Source organism: Epinephelus moara, chromosome 9 (genome assembly GCF_006386435.1).
Source record: "Epinephelus moara isolate mb chromosome 9, YSFRI_EMoa_1.0, whole genome shotgun sequence".
NCBI lineage: Eukaryota > Metazoa > Chordata > Actinopteri > Perciformes > Serranidae > Epinephelus > Epinephelus moara.
Genome location: NC_065514.1, coordinates 7,772,900 through 7,786,833, shown reverse-complemented (window position 1 = coordinate 7,786,833; position 13,934 = coordinate 7,772,900). Strand labels below are relative to the sequence as shown.

Here is a 13,934-nt window from a genome sequence, read left to right as displayed (position 1 = left end):
GAGAAGTATCTAGAAATGTGTCCACCTGCTTTTTTCTGCAGATTTTTCTGTCTTATAAATTTGGTACCAGTGGGAAATTTTTTTTCCACTTGAGTTGTTCTGCATCACTTATAAGGCAATTCATTTCAGGTAGTTGAATGTAAATGCTCAGTAAAGCTCATTTGTAATTTGATAGAAATAACTTTGTCATATTTGCTGAAACTGTCACTATATTCTAATTTAAAAGTAGATATTAAGACTTCACCTTGTTGATAAAGCTTATAGTCAGGGCTGGCTCAGGCTTGCCTTGAACCAGCCCCTAGTGAGGCAGATGTAGAGTCTGCCAGAGGACCTACTACGTTACAATGAGCCCCTTCTCTTTCTCTCTCTCTTCAATTCTGAAAAGTTGTTTTTCATTTGCTAAAATCCATGTCCTATTACTGCATGTCACTAACTCGGCTTCCTCTCCACAGCCTTTGTGCTCCACTGTCGTGCAGGTTCCCTCAAATTACAGCTACGCCGGGATCACGGGTCATGGTTGCACCGCTGTCGTGGTCCTGCCTGATGCCAACTACTGCTGCTATTATTACTGTCATACTTCTAATATTTCTAAACACATATGATTAGTATTGTCACATACATATACTATGGTATATTAATATATACTTACATGTGCTCCAGAATTCTTTTTGATTACCATCACTTTAGTAGTTTTGCTGTCACAAAGACACACATGCATACACACAAGCTCTTTGTACATACTTCATTGTTTTACATTCATTCTCTGTGACGACTTATCCTTGGGCTGGAACCTATCCCAGCTGACATTGGGCCAGAGGCGGGGTACACCCTGGACAGGTCACCAGGTTACATTTCGGAATCTGTTTCAACTTTTCAGTGCAGGCTGCTGCATTTTTTTTCTTGTATTTTTAGCATCCCCTGCAGCCCCATAGCCACAGCTAGTCGCAATACCCACATTCACATGAATGGAAGGAACATCATTTTCACCACAGTGCCAAATTGGGGGTGAATGCAGCCTTACGCAGCTGTCAATCACTGCTCTTGAACTGCAGTCAAACTACCAAATTAGGCAGCACTGATCAAATATGAATCAAGATTCTGTTACTGCATTGCCTATTTCTCACCTCAAGTATTCTCAGACATTTTTTTGTGTACTGTTTAGCTGTAAAATGAGAACGTTATCTCCGGCCAGTGAGCAAAACTTGCTCACTTGTTTTCAAGATGGCGGCCAGTTCAGGTCATTTCAAATGAATTGATTTGAATTGAATTCAACATGGCGGCCAGGTCACAAACTTTGTCATGTTACAGCTAAACAGTACATACCTTATCAGCGGGGCTTTACTGCAATTCACGAGCAGTGATTGACATGATTGACTGCGTTAGAAACTCCTTGGCTCTGATTGGTTGTTTTCATTCAGCTGCGTTAGATTCTTGCAAATGCCAATAGGACCACTACAAGGAGGAGGCCGAGGACCATGATTTTTTCTACATACTATCTGTCACATGTACTACTGTCAGGATGTAGTGACGGTCTGGTTGCTGAACTGTTGCACCAGCCTTTCTATATCAAATCAGAAATGTTGTTATGATGTCTTCTATCGGTAACTCCTGTTTAATAGGCAGAGGAGTTTCTTTTCTCTACATTGCCGTTATAAAAATGCAATATGTTCTTTTGTTTACGCCCTTTTTTTCCACTTTGTTGAGGTCAGAGTTGCATCTTCTCAAAAACAGTAGTCCCATCCATTTTACTACTTTGTCAACATAATGTGTGTGTGTGTCTTTGTGCATGCACCTTCACACGCGCGTACACACAATAACTAATTTAGCAAGCGGTTCATGTTGAGGTCCCCTGGACGACACAGCTTTCCTTTGTGTGTTGGAGCCCAGGTATTAAATTCCATTTCTGAAAGCACCTGCTGTGAAGTCACAATATTCACTATTTATTATTTATTTTTTTATCCTTTAAGAATGCAACAGATGCCGGCTTTTCTTTCTTATAAAAGAAGCAAATGTAAACTGGATCAAAGGAGCTGATATAGAAAATACATCCCCAGTCTGAGCATGCGTACCCATCACAAGGTGTGTTACATACCTGACCGCCCAGTTCGCAGCCATACTGTTGGCCCCTGATTGGCTGGAGCCATACACCTGTACTGTTGTTTTACTGCCCCGTCTCACCATCCAGGTCCAAAGATCACTGCACTGTTTGCTCAAGCCCTGAGCTGTTAGGCGCAGGGGGATCCCAGCTCTTCCTGCATGAACCTGAAACCTCTACAGTAGGCGCCTCTCTCACCACCACACCACCTCACCTGTCGTCCATCCTGCGTGTCTTTCACCCACCTGGAGGCCCCAGGCGAACCCCCTTCTCTGTTGGTGGCCGGACGTCCAGACGGAGCAAAGACGAGGGCCTGGATTTTACCATATCTGAGGAGGAAGAGAAGGGGAGACTGAAAATTGTAGTTTTTTCCCCCTGTGTTCCTGTATCTGTGTGCAGGACTGAAAGGACACAAGAAATCACATTTTTGTTTGAGGTATGTGGCTGATTTTTGTTTGTTTTGCAGACACTGGGGGAAATGGTGAATGTGCAGCACTTGTGTGGAGGAAGATCAGAAAGGGGCTCACATTTTAAACCTGCTGAAATGTGTGAAATGAATGGCTAATCAAAGTCCAAGCCTAGTGGCTCAGTCACTTCCGATTCACAATAACACCCTCAAGTTCACAGTTGTGTGAGTGTGACTAGAACAATAACAGAGTGAGTGAAACATGTCCAGGAGCTGGGTTTAGTTTTCTGAATTGTACGCCAACACAAATGAAGGATTTACTTATCTTAAAGATGATTTATTCTTTTCTTTGCAAGGAGAACACACACTTTTTTGACTCATTTTGAAAACCAACACAGGGAAATTAGTGTTTTTTCCTTGCTATATATTCAGCTGCTGATTTCTGGTTGTTTTTACTGTTATGGATTTCACTGTGGAGGTTTCATATTCCTTTATGGGAATGATCTGCTGTTCCAAGATGCAGGAAAAACACACATATGAAACAAAAACTTAATTTTCTCCTGTTTTCAACATCTTGGAATTCTTGTCTGATTCTGATTCCTACCAAGTCAAATGTTCATGGTCATTATCGCCCCTTAATCTCTGTGGTTATTGATTATCTGCTATAGATTAAACTCTGGGACAAAGGGTTGAGAAGGGAGTGGCATGATGTCTTTACAGCCCTGCAGCACAGATAAACTCTCCAGGATGTCGCCTTATATTACCTCAATTAAAGACGCATGCTGTCATAGGTGTGCTTCGCACTTAAATGTCATGTTTGGTTAAAATTTTATAGAAGTATGCCTTAAATTTCTTCTTTTTTTTTAGCTTAAATGTAATTTTTTTTGACAGTTTCTTGACTAAAAACTACAGCTCTTACTTCTTTGGTGTGCAAAGCATCAGGAATCACATGGTATCTGTGTGTATGCTGTATCGTTTTGGTGGGTTTTGTTTAGCTTGCAGTTGGTAGTAATGGTAAAAAGTCAAATAATGGTCCACATATTGATGATGCAAGTGGATTAAGTGGACATATCGTTGCTGCATCAAGGCCTTATCGAGCCCCAAAAATATCGACCTTTGTTTTAATCATTCCCTCTTCTGCACCTCTTCCTCATGACTGATTTTCAGCAAATCTTTGATGTGTCAAATCTCTACTTTTAATAAGCAATCGTTTCCTCCGCTTATAGGCCAACTAGATTTTTATACTGAACCACCATTGTAGGCAACCTCCACCCTCCATAAATAACCTGGTTCCTCCTCTCTTTTGCCACAGTTTCCCCTTTCAGTCACCATCTCTGTATGCTCTGCTTCACGAACTCTTCGTCACTCTGTGATAAGTATACACATGCTCTTTCTCCAGGTGTGAAATATGGAGGACCTGAGCTGAAAGATGGGGTCGGTAGCGTCATTCTTTGGCGGGTTATGTGGCAAAGAGGAAAAGAAAGGTGAGATGTGACGCTTACAGAGTTTTTGTAGTTCTTACATCATGTTTGTAACATACAGTCAGTGGACTAATGGACGCTAACACTTCTCTCCCAATGCTCCTGCAACATCTTCACCCCTCTTGTTTTTAATCTTTTACTTTTTCACAGAGGAGCAGAGACACTTCCGAGCTAATGACAGGCCTTTCAACCTCTCCTACCACTATGCTGTGAGTACAGAGACAAAGACTTTCTGTGTAATCAAAAGATAAGATCAGATGGGGAGGGACACCTTTTAGAACTTTAGCCAGCCATGTGCTGTCCTTACAAAAGTGAGTTTTCTTAAAGGGTAACTTTGGTATTTTTCAGCCTGGACTCTATTTTTCCATGTTTTTGTGTCTAAGTGACGAATGGGAACAACATTTTTTGAAAGTGATCTGGTACTGAGCAAGACCACTGCAGCTAACAGCTGTGAGACAGGCTCAAATGTAACCTATAGGGGCATTTGTGCTCTGTCATTTTACACCCACTAAGAGTGCTTGTTTTTGCCACTGACAGGCTCAGATTGTTATTGTAGGTGTCTGAAAACATTAAGGAAACAATCATACGAGACATAAACCTTTAGTTAAAGAGTAAAATCCTTTTTGTTTAACCAGAAACAGACTTGAAATCGCTAAACTTACCAGACTTCATTTGAATAAACAGTAATTTTAGCGTGTATAGAGGCAGCATATTTTCACATCACACTGGAGGGAATTTAGAGCTTATTTAAACTAAACCAGAGATGGTGATTGTTGGAAAAGTGGAAAGATGATCTAATATGGTTTTGTGGGTTTCATTTTGGTTCTGTGGACTTTGCATAAGGTGTGTTTTAAGATGATAAAATTACTGTTCATTTAAATGGAATCTGGTGGAGCTGCCTTTGGCAATTTCAGGGCTGGTCCTGGTTAAATCTTACTCAGGATGTTAGAATTTCAGCCCATCAAAGGCAAAAACAAGCACTTAACAAGAATGTAATCGACCTTTCGCTAAGCCCCGCCCCTTTGTGATGGTCCGACAAGCTGTCAGAGTAAACATGGAGCCCACACTGTAACAAACTGCACTCCCTGATGAAATATTATCATATTTTTGGAAAATGAAAGAGTGATTCCAGAGAGAAGCAGACAGAGGGGTCTACAGTCTGTGTTTGAAGGATATATCCAGGATGTCAAACTGACTCAGCAGCAACAACAGGTTAAAAAGACAAAGATAGTTAGAAGCTAAAGCCGAACTATAGGCTACAGATCACAGTGTAAAAGTGAACCACCACATCACTGCTGGTCGCCACACAAGACAATGAATATAAAGGGAAACTCTGCTGATATTGAACCAGCTGTGTGGCATCACAGTGTGTGCAGATGAGCGGTGTTTGGCTTAGTGAAGGTTAATTGACTGACATTGTCACATTGCAGCCTGTTTCACCACTTCTGATGTTTCAAAAATTGTTTCCATGAGTCACTTAGACACAAAAATATGGAAAAAATAGGGTCCATGTGGGAAAATACCAAACTCCTTTACGTAAAAGCCATTTCACATCATGTGTGAGTACACATCGCTGTAGCTGTCATCTGCTTTTGTCACATTCATGTCACTTTCCTCTACTTCAGGACAACGCCATCAAGACCTCCAAGTACAACCTTTTCACCTTCCTGCCACTTAATCTCTTCGAGCAGTTCCAGAGGCTCGCCAATGCCTACTTCCTCTTCCTCATGGTCCTTCAGGTAGACACTTCTCTTTGTTTACCTTCTCTACGACTGTTAGTGGGCTCTACACGTTTCAGTTTTTTAGGAATTCTCACAAATTTCTCAAGAGTATTTATGCTCACTGATCATAGAACAAATTTATTTCTTATCCACATAATAATTAGAGAAGAAATTTTACCTTTGAGAGTATTTAGCTTCCAGAATATTTGATTCCTGTGTCAATAGTGCATCATTTAATACAGATGCAAGGTATTAAGTGTGTGTGTGTGTGTGTGTGTGTGTGTGTGTGTGTGTGTGTGTGTGTGTTCTGTTGACAGGTTATTCCACAAATCTCCTCTCTGTCCTGGTTCACCACAGCTGTCCCTCTGATTTTGGTGCTGTCTATAACAGCAGTCAAAGATGCCAGCGATGACATAGTAAGCTGAAATTATAATAATCGACTGGGACTAAACACAGCACTGTGTTCAATAAGTAAAGACTAATGCTGCTCAGAAAATAAGGAACTGAATTCAAAAATGTAATTTAATGAAAATGGTTTCACTGTTTTCTCTTTAATTTGTTCCGTCTGAGTAGAACAGACACAAAAGTGACAAGCAAGTGAATAACCGCATGGTGGACGTCCTCATCGATGGAGAGTGAGTCATTTAAATCTTACATTGTAGAAATACACAGCTGTAAAACAGTTTTGAGCTTTAAAAGGACATCTTTTTGTGCAGTGTTGTGATTTCATGATGTGTTTTATTTTTTCCATTTTTTTTCTGGCAGACTTAAAAGTGAAAAATGGATGAATGTTCAGGTTGGAGACATAATCAAACTGGAGAATAATCAGTTTGTCACAGTAAGTATGGAGATGCTAGAACAAAGGTTTATTTGTATTTTCAAGGGAATGTTAACTGTGTGCGCATTATTGCATTTTATAGCATACGTTTTTATGCTTTTAGTGATAATAGCTACTCTGAGCCTAAGCTAAGTTCCTATATGTGATAATTAAGTTCATCTCATCTTATTATCTTCCTCACTTCCAGTTGTCCATACTGTATTTAATCTCTGGTTCTGATTTCAACTGGTTCTCTTCATATTTATCCAAGAGATCCTTCTACCTTGACTCCCATCTCCTGTGGTGTACCCCAAGGCTCCATACTTGGTCCAATGCTCTTCTCCATTTATTTACTTCTGTTAGGCGGCATTATTCAAAAACATTACAATTCTTTTCACTGCTATGCGGATGACACGCAGATCTACCTCCCCTTAGAGCCAAACAACATCAGCAAACTAACTGAACTCAGTAACTGTCTTCATGGCTGCAAATGTTCTCCAGCTCAATGAAAGCAAAAAACTGACGCTATTTTATTTGGACCAGAGCATTTGACCAGCATTATTTCTCCTCATCTTGGCCCATTGGCCCTCTCTGTTAAATCACATGTTAAGAATCTTGGAGTCTTATTTGATTCGGAATTGGAGTTTGACACTTAAGTTTCATGCAGCAATTCTTTGTACGTCTGACCTGGAGAAAGGCATGCCATGCCTTCATTTCCCCCTGCCTGGACTATTGCAATTCATTTTATTTTGGTATTACTCAGTCTTGTTTATCTTCTCTTTAACTAGCACAAAATGCAGCAGCGAGAGATTTAACACTGACTCTGTTTGTTTTTAAAGTGCTATTGAAATAAAGTTGACTTGACGAGGCTAATGCTTTCATTCTTAGGCAGACCTTTTGTTGCTGTCCAGCAGTGAGCCTCTCAACCTGGTCTACGTAGAAACAGCTGAATTAGATGGGTGAGTGTGCAGTGCTCTGTGTGCGTGTGTGTGTATGCGTTTGTGTGTGTAAGCATGGCTGACGGCTGATATCCCCAACTGTCTTGGATTTCCCTTCATTCGAATCCTTCTCATGTCGTCCTGGTCTCCCCCAGTGAAACCAATCTGAAGGTGAAACAAGCCCTGACTGTAACTGGAGACATGGGGGACAGCATCGATGCACTGGCAAAATTCAATGGTGAGAAACTGAAAACGAAAAACAACACCAACAGATTTTTAGAATTGCAGTATGGCTTCTCAAGGTGCAAGTATGCTTTCCTGACAGGTCTATACCCCTTAAAAACAGGTGTTATATAGTCTATAACTCCTCATACTCCCACTCAAAACTTGTGAGCTGTTAACGTGGATGTGTTGCTGACATTAACCTCCATCTCCGTCTCTTAGGTGAGGTGCAATGTGAACCTCCCAACAACCGTCTGGACAAATTCAAAGGAACCCTGAGTCTGGACGGACAAACCTACTCCCTGGACAACGACAAGGTGCTGCTCAGAGGATGTACTCTGAGGAACACTGAGTGGTGCTTCGGTCTGGTCATCTTCGGAGGTTAGTAGTTGTTGCATGGGGACTTCTAACTGTCAGCAGGGGGCGCTTATGCTTCACACTTCGGACCGTTCCAGTGGGAAAAATCATCCATTATACTCTACTTAACAGTGGCTCAAAGCTGCTGTCTTTGGCTGTTGAAGCGTTACCACCACTTTGGGAAAGGACAAACCTGCATTCAGTTTGCATATTAAATGCTAACGTTGGACTTTGAGCTTTCGACTGATAAGAAATTATTGTTATTAATAATTATATGAAATCCACCAGCCTATTTAACTGATGGCAAAAAAGAAGCTAAACGAAACCTAAGAAAGGGAAACTATATTTTGAGAGATTGCCCCCCTTAAGAAGCCGGAAAAAAAGTTCACGCACCCCCTATCCTCAAATTTAATTTAATTTCATTAATCAATATTAACATAACTGGGGAAGCAATGTAACCATAGTTACTGTACACATTATATTTTTGGGTTATTTTAGTTACTTGAGACACCAATACTAATTAATGTGTTACACTATACTGTTGAAAAATGAATATTTTTGCAGGACTAATTTTATTTTTTGGACAGAATTAATTTGTATTATTATATACAGTCATTTTCCTTTATCATCAGCGGTATTTCAACTATTTTTTTTTTAATTTATATTTTTTCACATGTACCTTTAAGTTGCCTTTTTATGTCCCCTTAGCCTTAAGTGAGACTGAGAGTAACTATAGTTCCTACCTGACATTGTTTACAGGGGACAGGTGTTAGTGTCGCAGTTAGAGTGAAGCGGTGTAAAGAAAGTGTACTCACAAAAGTAAAGTGCAAATACAATCTTCTAGAATAGACTAAACATTATGTATTAATGACAAATAAAATGTATCTGAGGCAGGTTTTCCCTTCAAAACAGTCTCTGCATGTGCTGTAAACATGCCTCTATCTGCATGCATGTCAGTGTGTATCAACGGGAGGTTGAATCTTTCCAGGTCCTGACACCAAGCTGATGCAGAACAGCGGGAAGACGACATTCAAACGGACGAGCATCGATCACCTGATGAACGTCCTGGTGTTGTGTGTGAGTTTCATGTACACGCTCACTACCACACATATCCACATGAGCTGACATGTAGCCATGTATCTGTCTCGAAGTATCTTTAACACACATTGAAATGAATCCTCAAACTAATCAGGAGCATTGAGTAAATTTGGAAAGCTTCTTGGCAAAAATGGAGGAAATGCAGTTGGGCTTTTCATCTGTATTCTAGTACAACTACTAGGAGGAAACTTACCAGTGCTGTGTCTCTTTGCACTTGTTCTTAACACAGTACAAGTCATTTAAAGTCACTGATTACTAAATGCTCTTTGACTACCCTCATGCACTACCCTCATAAAAGCATCTGTCTGTCAGATCTTTGGTTTCCTGGCGTCCATGTGCACCGTTCTGGCCATCGGCAACGCGATCTGGGAGGTCAGGGAAGGCTCAGTGTTCACAGTCTTCCTCCCTCGTGATCCAGGGGTCGGCGCCGCTCTCTCATCCTTCCTCTCCTTCTGGTCCTACGTCATCATCCTCAACACGGTGGTGCCCATTTCTCTCTATGTCAGGTACGTTTCAGCACAGACAGTGAAATCAGAAAGCAGCAAAAGATAATGTGACAAGTTCAGATGCAAAGTTGTTCTGTTTTGTGTGTCGCTGTCAGTGTGGAGATCATCCGTCTGGGCAACAGCTTCTTCATAGACTGGGACAGAAAGATGTATTACCCCAAGAACGACACCCCTGCCCAGGCGAGGACCACCACGCTCAACGAGGAGCTGGGCCAGATCAAATACATCTTCAGCGACAAGACCGGCACCCTGACGCAGAACATCATGACTTTCAACAGGTGCTCCATCAATGGCAAAGCCTACGGTGAGCGTCTCTGCTTGCATACAAGCTCCAGAGCTGAACAGACACACCAACATGGGCTGAATGATTAATTTTGGAGTGTGTTTCTCTGTCATTCAGGGGAGGTGTTTGACTTTTCTGGTCAAAGGATGGAAATAACAGAGGTGAGAGGAGATTACTGAGGCATGATTGTGAGTCTTGTGTAAAGTTTGTGTGTGACTCCAACTCTTCTGTTCCTCTTGTCTGTTTCTTTGTCCCTGCAGAAGACAGCGAAGGTGGACTTCTCCGATAACAAGCTGGCTGATCCAAACTTCATCTTTCATGACCACAGTTTGTTGGAGACTGTGAATGAGGGGAACCCGAAGGCGCAGGCCTTCTTCCGCTTGCTGGCTCTGTGCCACACCGTCATGCCTGAGGAGAAGGAGGAGGGTGAGCGTCCTGTAATGTCGTGGCTCACAACCTTTTAGCCACATTTTAAATAAAATGTAGAATAAAGTCGTTTTGACGAAATATCGCTATTTTAAGCTCAGATTGGTTTTGGTTTTTTTTGGGGTTTTTTTGAGGCTTTCATCACACATGATGTGTCCAAGGAGTGTCGGAAGTTTGAAAATCCACCAAAAGTTTTTGTTTTTACAGTTTCTTGCTGTGTGCTGTGTTTTTCATTTTTTCATTTTATTTTATTTTATTTGATGTATTTATTTAATTTATTTTGTTTTGTTTTATTGTACTTTACTTTACTATAATTTATTCAATCATCATTCCCTTCCCCCTTTTTGACCCCCCCCCCCCCATGAATAACAGTCCCTAACTGTGTATTTTATTTTATTTTTTTATTTTATTTTATTTATGTATTTATTGTATTTTATTTTATTTTGCTTTATTTTTTGTTTCATTTTCATTTTTTTTAATTTTATGTATTTTTTTAATGTGGGACAAGGCTTTTTAGCAGAGAGTGAGGGCTCTGTGAATTGTGTTCAGTTCTCCACCATGCCTTATTCTGTGAGATTTTGTAAGAAGTTTATATTTCGAATGATAATTTAAACTTTAAAAATAACAATTTAATTTTGTTTTCTTCAGAGAAATTGATGACATGCTGAGATTTGGCCTACTGTATATATTTTTAAATAGATTTTTTAAACCCTTTAAATCCAAGAAGGCCTCACGACCTCTCATGCAGCAGTTCTGTAATGTATCGCTTTATTACTACATGGGAAATAGCTCTAAAGGTTTAAAACAGAGGATCTACATTGCTTATGTGTCCTGAATAATACAGATCCCTCTTCCTGTTTACTCTAATATCTTTTTCCTCTTCATATTCACCATTCAGCAGCTCCAGGATGAGATGATTGAAAATGTATTCAAACCACTGTAAGATCTGAAAACACTTGACTTTAGTGCCCTCCAGTGGTGACAGACAGTAATGCACCCAGTTTTCACATGTTAACCTTTTTTTCTTTTCCTCCTGTCATCTTCATCTCCTGACAGGCAAGCTGTACTATCAGGCTCAGTCTCCTGATGAGGGCGCTCTGGTGACAGCAGCAAGAAACTTTGGGTTTGTGTTCCGCGCACGCACACCAGAGACCATCACGGCAGTGGAGATGGGCCGAACAATCACCTATGAACTCCTGGCTGTTCTTGACTTCAATAATGTGCGCAAGAGAATGTCTGTCATAGGTGAGAGAGAGTAGAGGCATAATATTTGGGGTGTCTGTGTTTCACAGGTTTTGAGAATATGGTTTGGGTTGCGACAGATTTTTTAAATTGGAGGTTATATTTGAGAACTTTCCCATAGAAATTAAATCCAACTGCCTGATTTTGAGCTTTCGGTACCATTTCATCACATATGATATGAAGCAGCCTACTTTATTCATGGTTCTGATGATGTTGCTCGTAATTAACACCCACCTCTTCATCATGAACGTGCTCATGGCTGGATAGGAAAACCCAGAGTTGACTGAACTAGCTGATAACCAGCTTTGTAGTATCCATTATCCAGACAGTCAGTGTTAGGGTTAGTCAAGCCAGATAATGGAAAAATATCCTGGGTAGTTGAACTGGCTTCAAGCTGCCCAGTACCTTCAAAATAAAAGCATTAACAAGTGCTTAAAATGAACTAAAATAATGATACCAATCTTGTAATCAAGAAAACCCAGAGTTAACCCTGAAGTTACCTCGCTAACTTTGAATCCTGCTTCGTAACACAGCCTTAAAAACAATGAATAGCACCAACAGATGTCTTCAATGACCCTCACAAACTGAAATTTCTGTGTCCAGTATGTTCATTTAAATTCATGTCATCATGCCAGTCTGTCATGAAAGTTTGCTAAGCGACTTCCACCCTGATTTCCAGTGCGCAGCCCCGAAGGCAAGCTGACTCTATACTGCAAAGGAGCAGACACCATCATCTTTGAAAGACTGCACCCGTCCTGTAGCAAACTGGTGGAAGTTACCACCAATCACCTCAACGTGAGTGATGCAGTTGGATGTTTGTGATGTGTGTGCCGATATAAACAAATGTATATTCCGAAATTCTCAGGACCTTTGTTTTAAAATGCTCTGAATTGATGCACTAAAATAGGAGTATGCAGGTGACGGCCTTCGTACTCTGGCGCTGGCCTACAAGGATCTGGATCAGAGGTACATGGTTGACTGGCAACGGCGGCACCACGAGGCCAGCACTGCCATGGAGGACAGAGAGGAGAGACTTGATCAACTTTATGAGGAGATAGAGAAGGACCTGCTGGTTAGTCCACCTGCTGAACACTTGGCTAGATAGTTTGACTCAACGATTGGCTGGTTAAGTTCTCGTTAACTGAAGTGCCGATAAAACCAGCGTTGCTTTATCAGCATGTTTTTTTCTGTGATTTTAAGTCTACTAGCGAAAGAATCTGAGCATGGCTTTGAAAAATGTTGCTTTCAAAGTACAGTATTGGAAAATCACATTACCAAGCTGTGTTCTGTGGTGTGTAGCTGCTGGGAGCGACAGCTGTGGAGGACAAGCTGCAGGACGGCGTACCACAGACCATCGAGCAACTGGCTAAAGCTGACATCAAAATCTGGGTGTTGACCGGAGACAAACAGGGTCAGTGTCACATATTCTGGTTCATATCATACGTTTTAAGATGGGTGAGGTAACACAGTGATATAAGATATATATTTTTATGCTCTCTCGCTGTTGATCTCAATGTGTCAGGAACTCAGAGAGTGAACATTCGGCACGTTTGATATATGAAATGCATCACAGTAACTGTAAATATCGATGTTTTGAAACAGAGACAGCAGAGAATATCGGCTATTCCTGCAACATGCTGAGAGAGGAGATGAAGAAGATTTTCATCGTGGCGGCCAATACAGCTGAGGGAGTCAAAGAGGAGCTACAGTAAGTCAGATAGAAAGAAACAACTGCAGCACATGAAGTATCTGCTGATCACAAGCTCTTTCAGCGTACTGAATGAAAGTTGTATCATTTAATGGGTAATTTTTCCAACATCAACCTACTTATAAAACCAGGACAAAACAAATATCTAGTTACTTATGCAAGTAGGTAACACTCACAACACACAAGTTCTAAATTTCACTAGAACTTTAGTTTGAATCAGGTAGGATTCCCAATCTTCCGTTTTTACATTTTTTGTTTGTCTCAGACAGAAACTGCGGGTTTATGACAAGTCGTGCAATTACAGCTCCTATACAGTGTAAAGTGAACTGGATGTGCTCCTCTCTGAACAGATATTTTTCTTACTTAAGCAGGATTCATACTTGTGTGACTGCTCTATGCAGAGCCTACGCCATAGCCTACACATGTGGCCGACGCCAATGTGAGCATTCATACTTGTGCGGTCGTGTGTCTGTGTCACTCTACAGTTACACCTCCAAAATAATAGTCGGCGGCAAGGTGTCTGTGAAGTGCTGTAAAGTTTAGTTGATTCAAAACACACATTAAACACACATTAAACATGGCTTAATGGAGACAATGTCAAACACAAGTACACAAATCAGCTTCACTATAACTC

The 13,934-nt window shown here is 40.9% G+C and overlaps 1 protein-coding gene across 1 annotated transcript in view; it reads left to right on the top strand.

Annotated features, from left to right (window-relative positions):
• Positions 1–2,222: 2,222 nt before the first annotated feature.
• Positions 2,223–13,934, top strand: part of LOC126395792 (phospholipid-transporting ATPase ID-like) — a 20,634-nt gene continuing 8,922 nt past the window's right edge. Inside the window, exons 1-20 of the mRNA XM_050053515.1 lie at positions 2,223–2,531; positions 3,901–3,985; positions 4,133–4,191; positions 5,608–5,721; positions 6,021–6,119; positions 6,277–6,338; positions 6,469–6,541; positions 7,409–7,479; positions 7,614–7,696; positions 7,903–8,061; positions 9,026–9,114; positions 9,448–9,641; positions 9,737–9,945; positions 10,042–10,085; positions 10,185–10,350; positions 11,407–11,595; positions 12,272–12,387; positions 12,500–12,664; positions 12,892–13,003; positions 13,195–13,300. Coding sequence (XP_049909472.1) covers positions 3,931–3,985; positions 4,133–4,191; positions 5,608–5,721; positions 6,021–6,119; positions 6,277–6,338; positions 6,469–6,541; positions 7,409–7,479; positions 7,614–7,696; positions 7,903–8,061; positions 9,026–9,114; positions 9,448–9,641; positions 9,737–9,945; positions 10,042–10,085; positions 10,185–10,350; positions 11,407–11,595; positions 12,272–12,387; positions 12,500–12,664; positions 12,892–13,003; positions 13,195–13,300 — 2,165 coding nt within the window. The 5' untranslated portion in view covers positions 2,223–2,531; positions 3,901–3,930. The remainder of the gene's footprint in view (positions 2,532–3,900; positions 3,986–4,132; positions 4,192–5,607; positions 5,722–6,020; positions 6,120–6,276; positions 6,339–6,468; positions 6,542–7,408; positions 7,480–7,613; positions 7,697–7,902; positions 8,062–9,025; positions 9,115–9,447; positions 9,642–9,736; positions 9,946–10,041; positions 10,086–10,184; positions 10,351–11,406; positions 11,596–12,271; positions 12,388–12,499; positions 12,665–12,891; positions 13,004–13,194; positions 13,301–13,934) is intronic.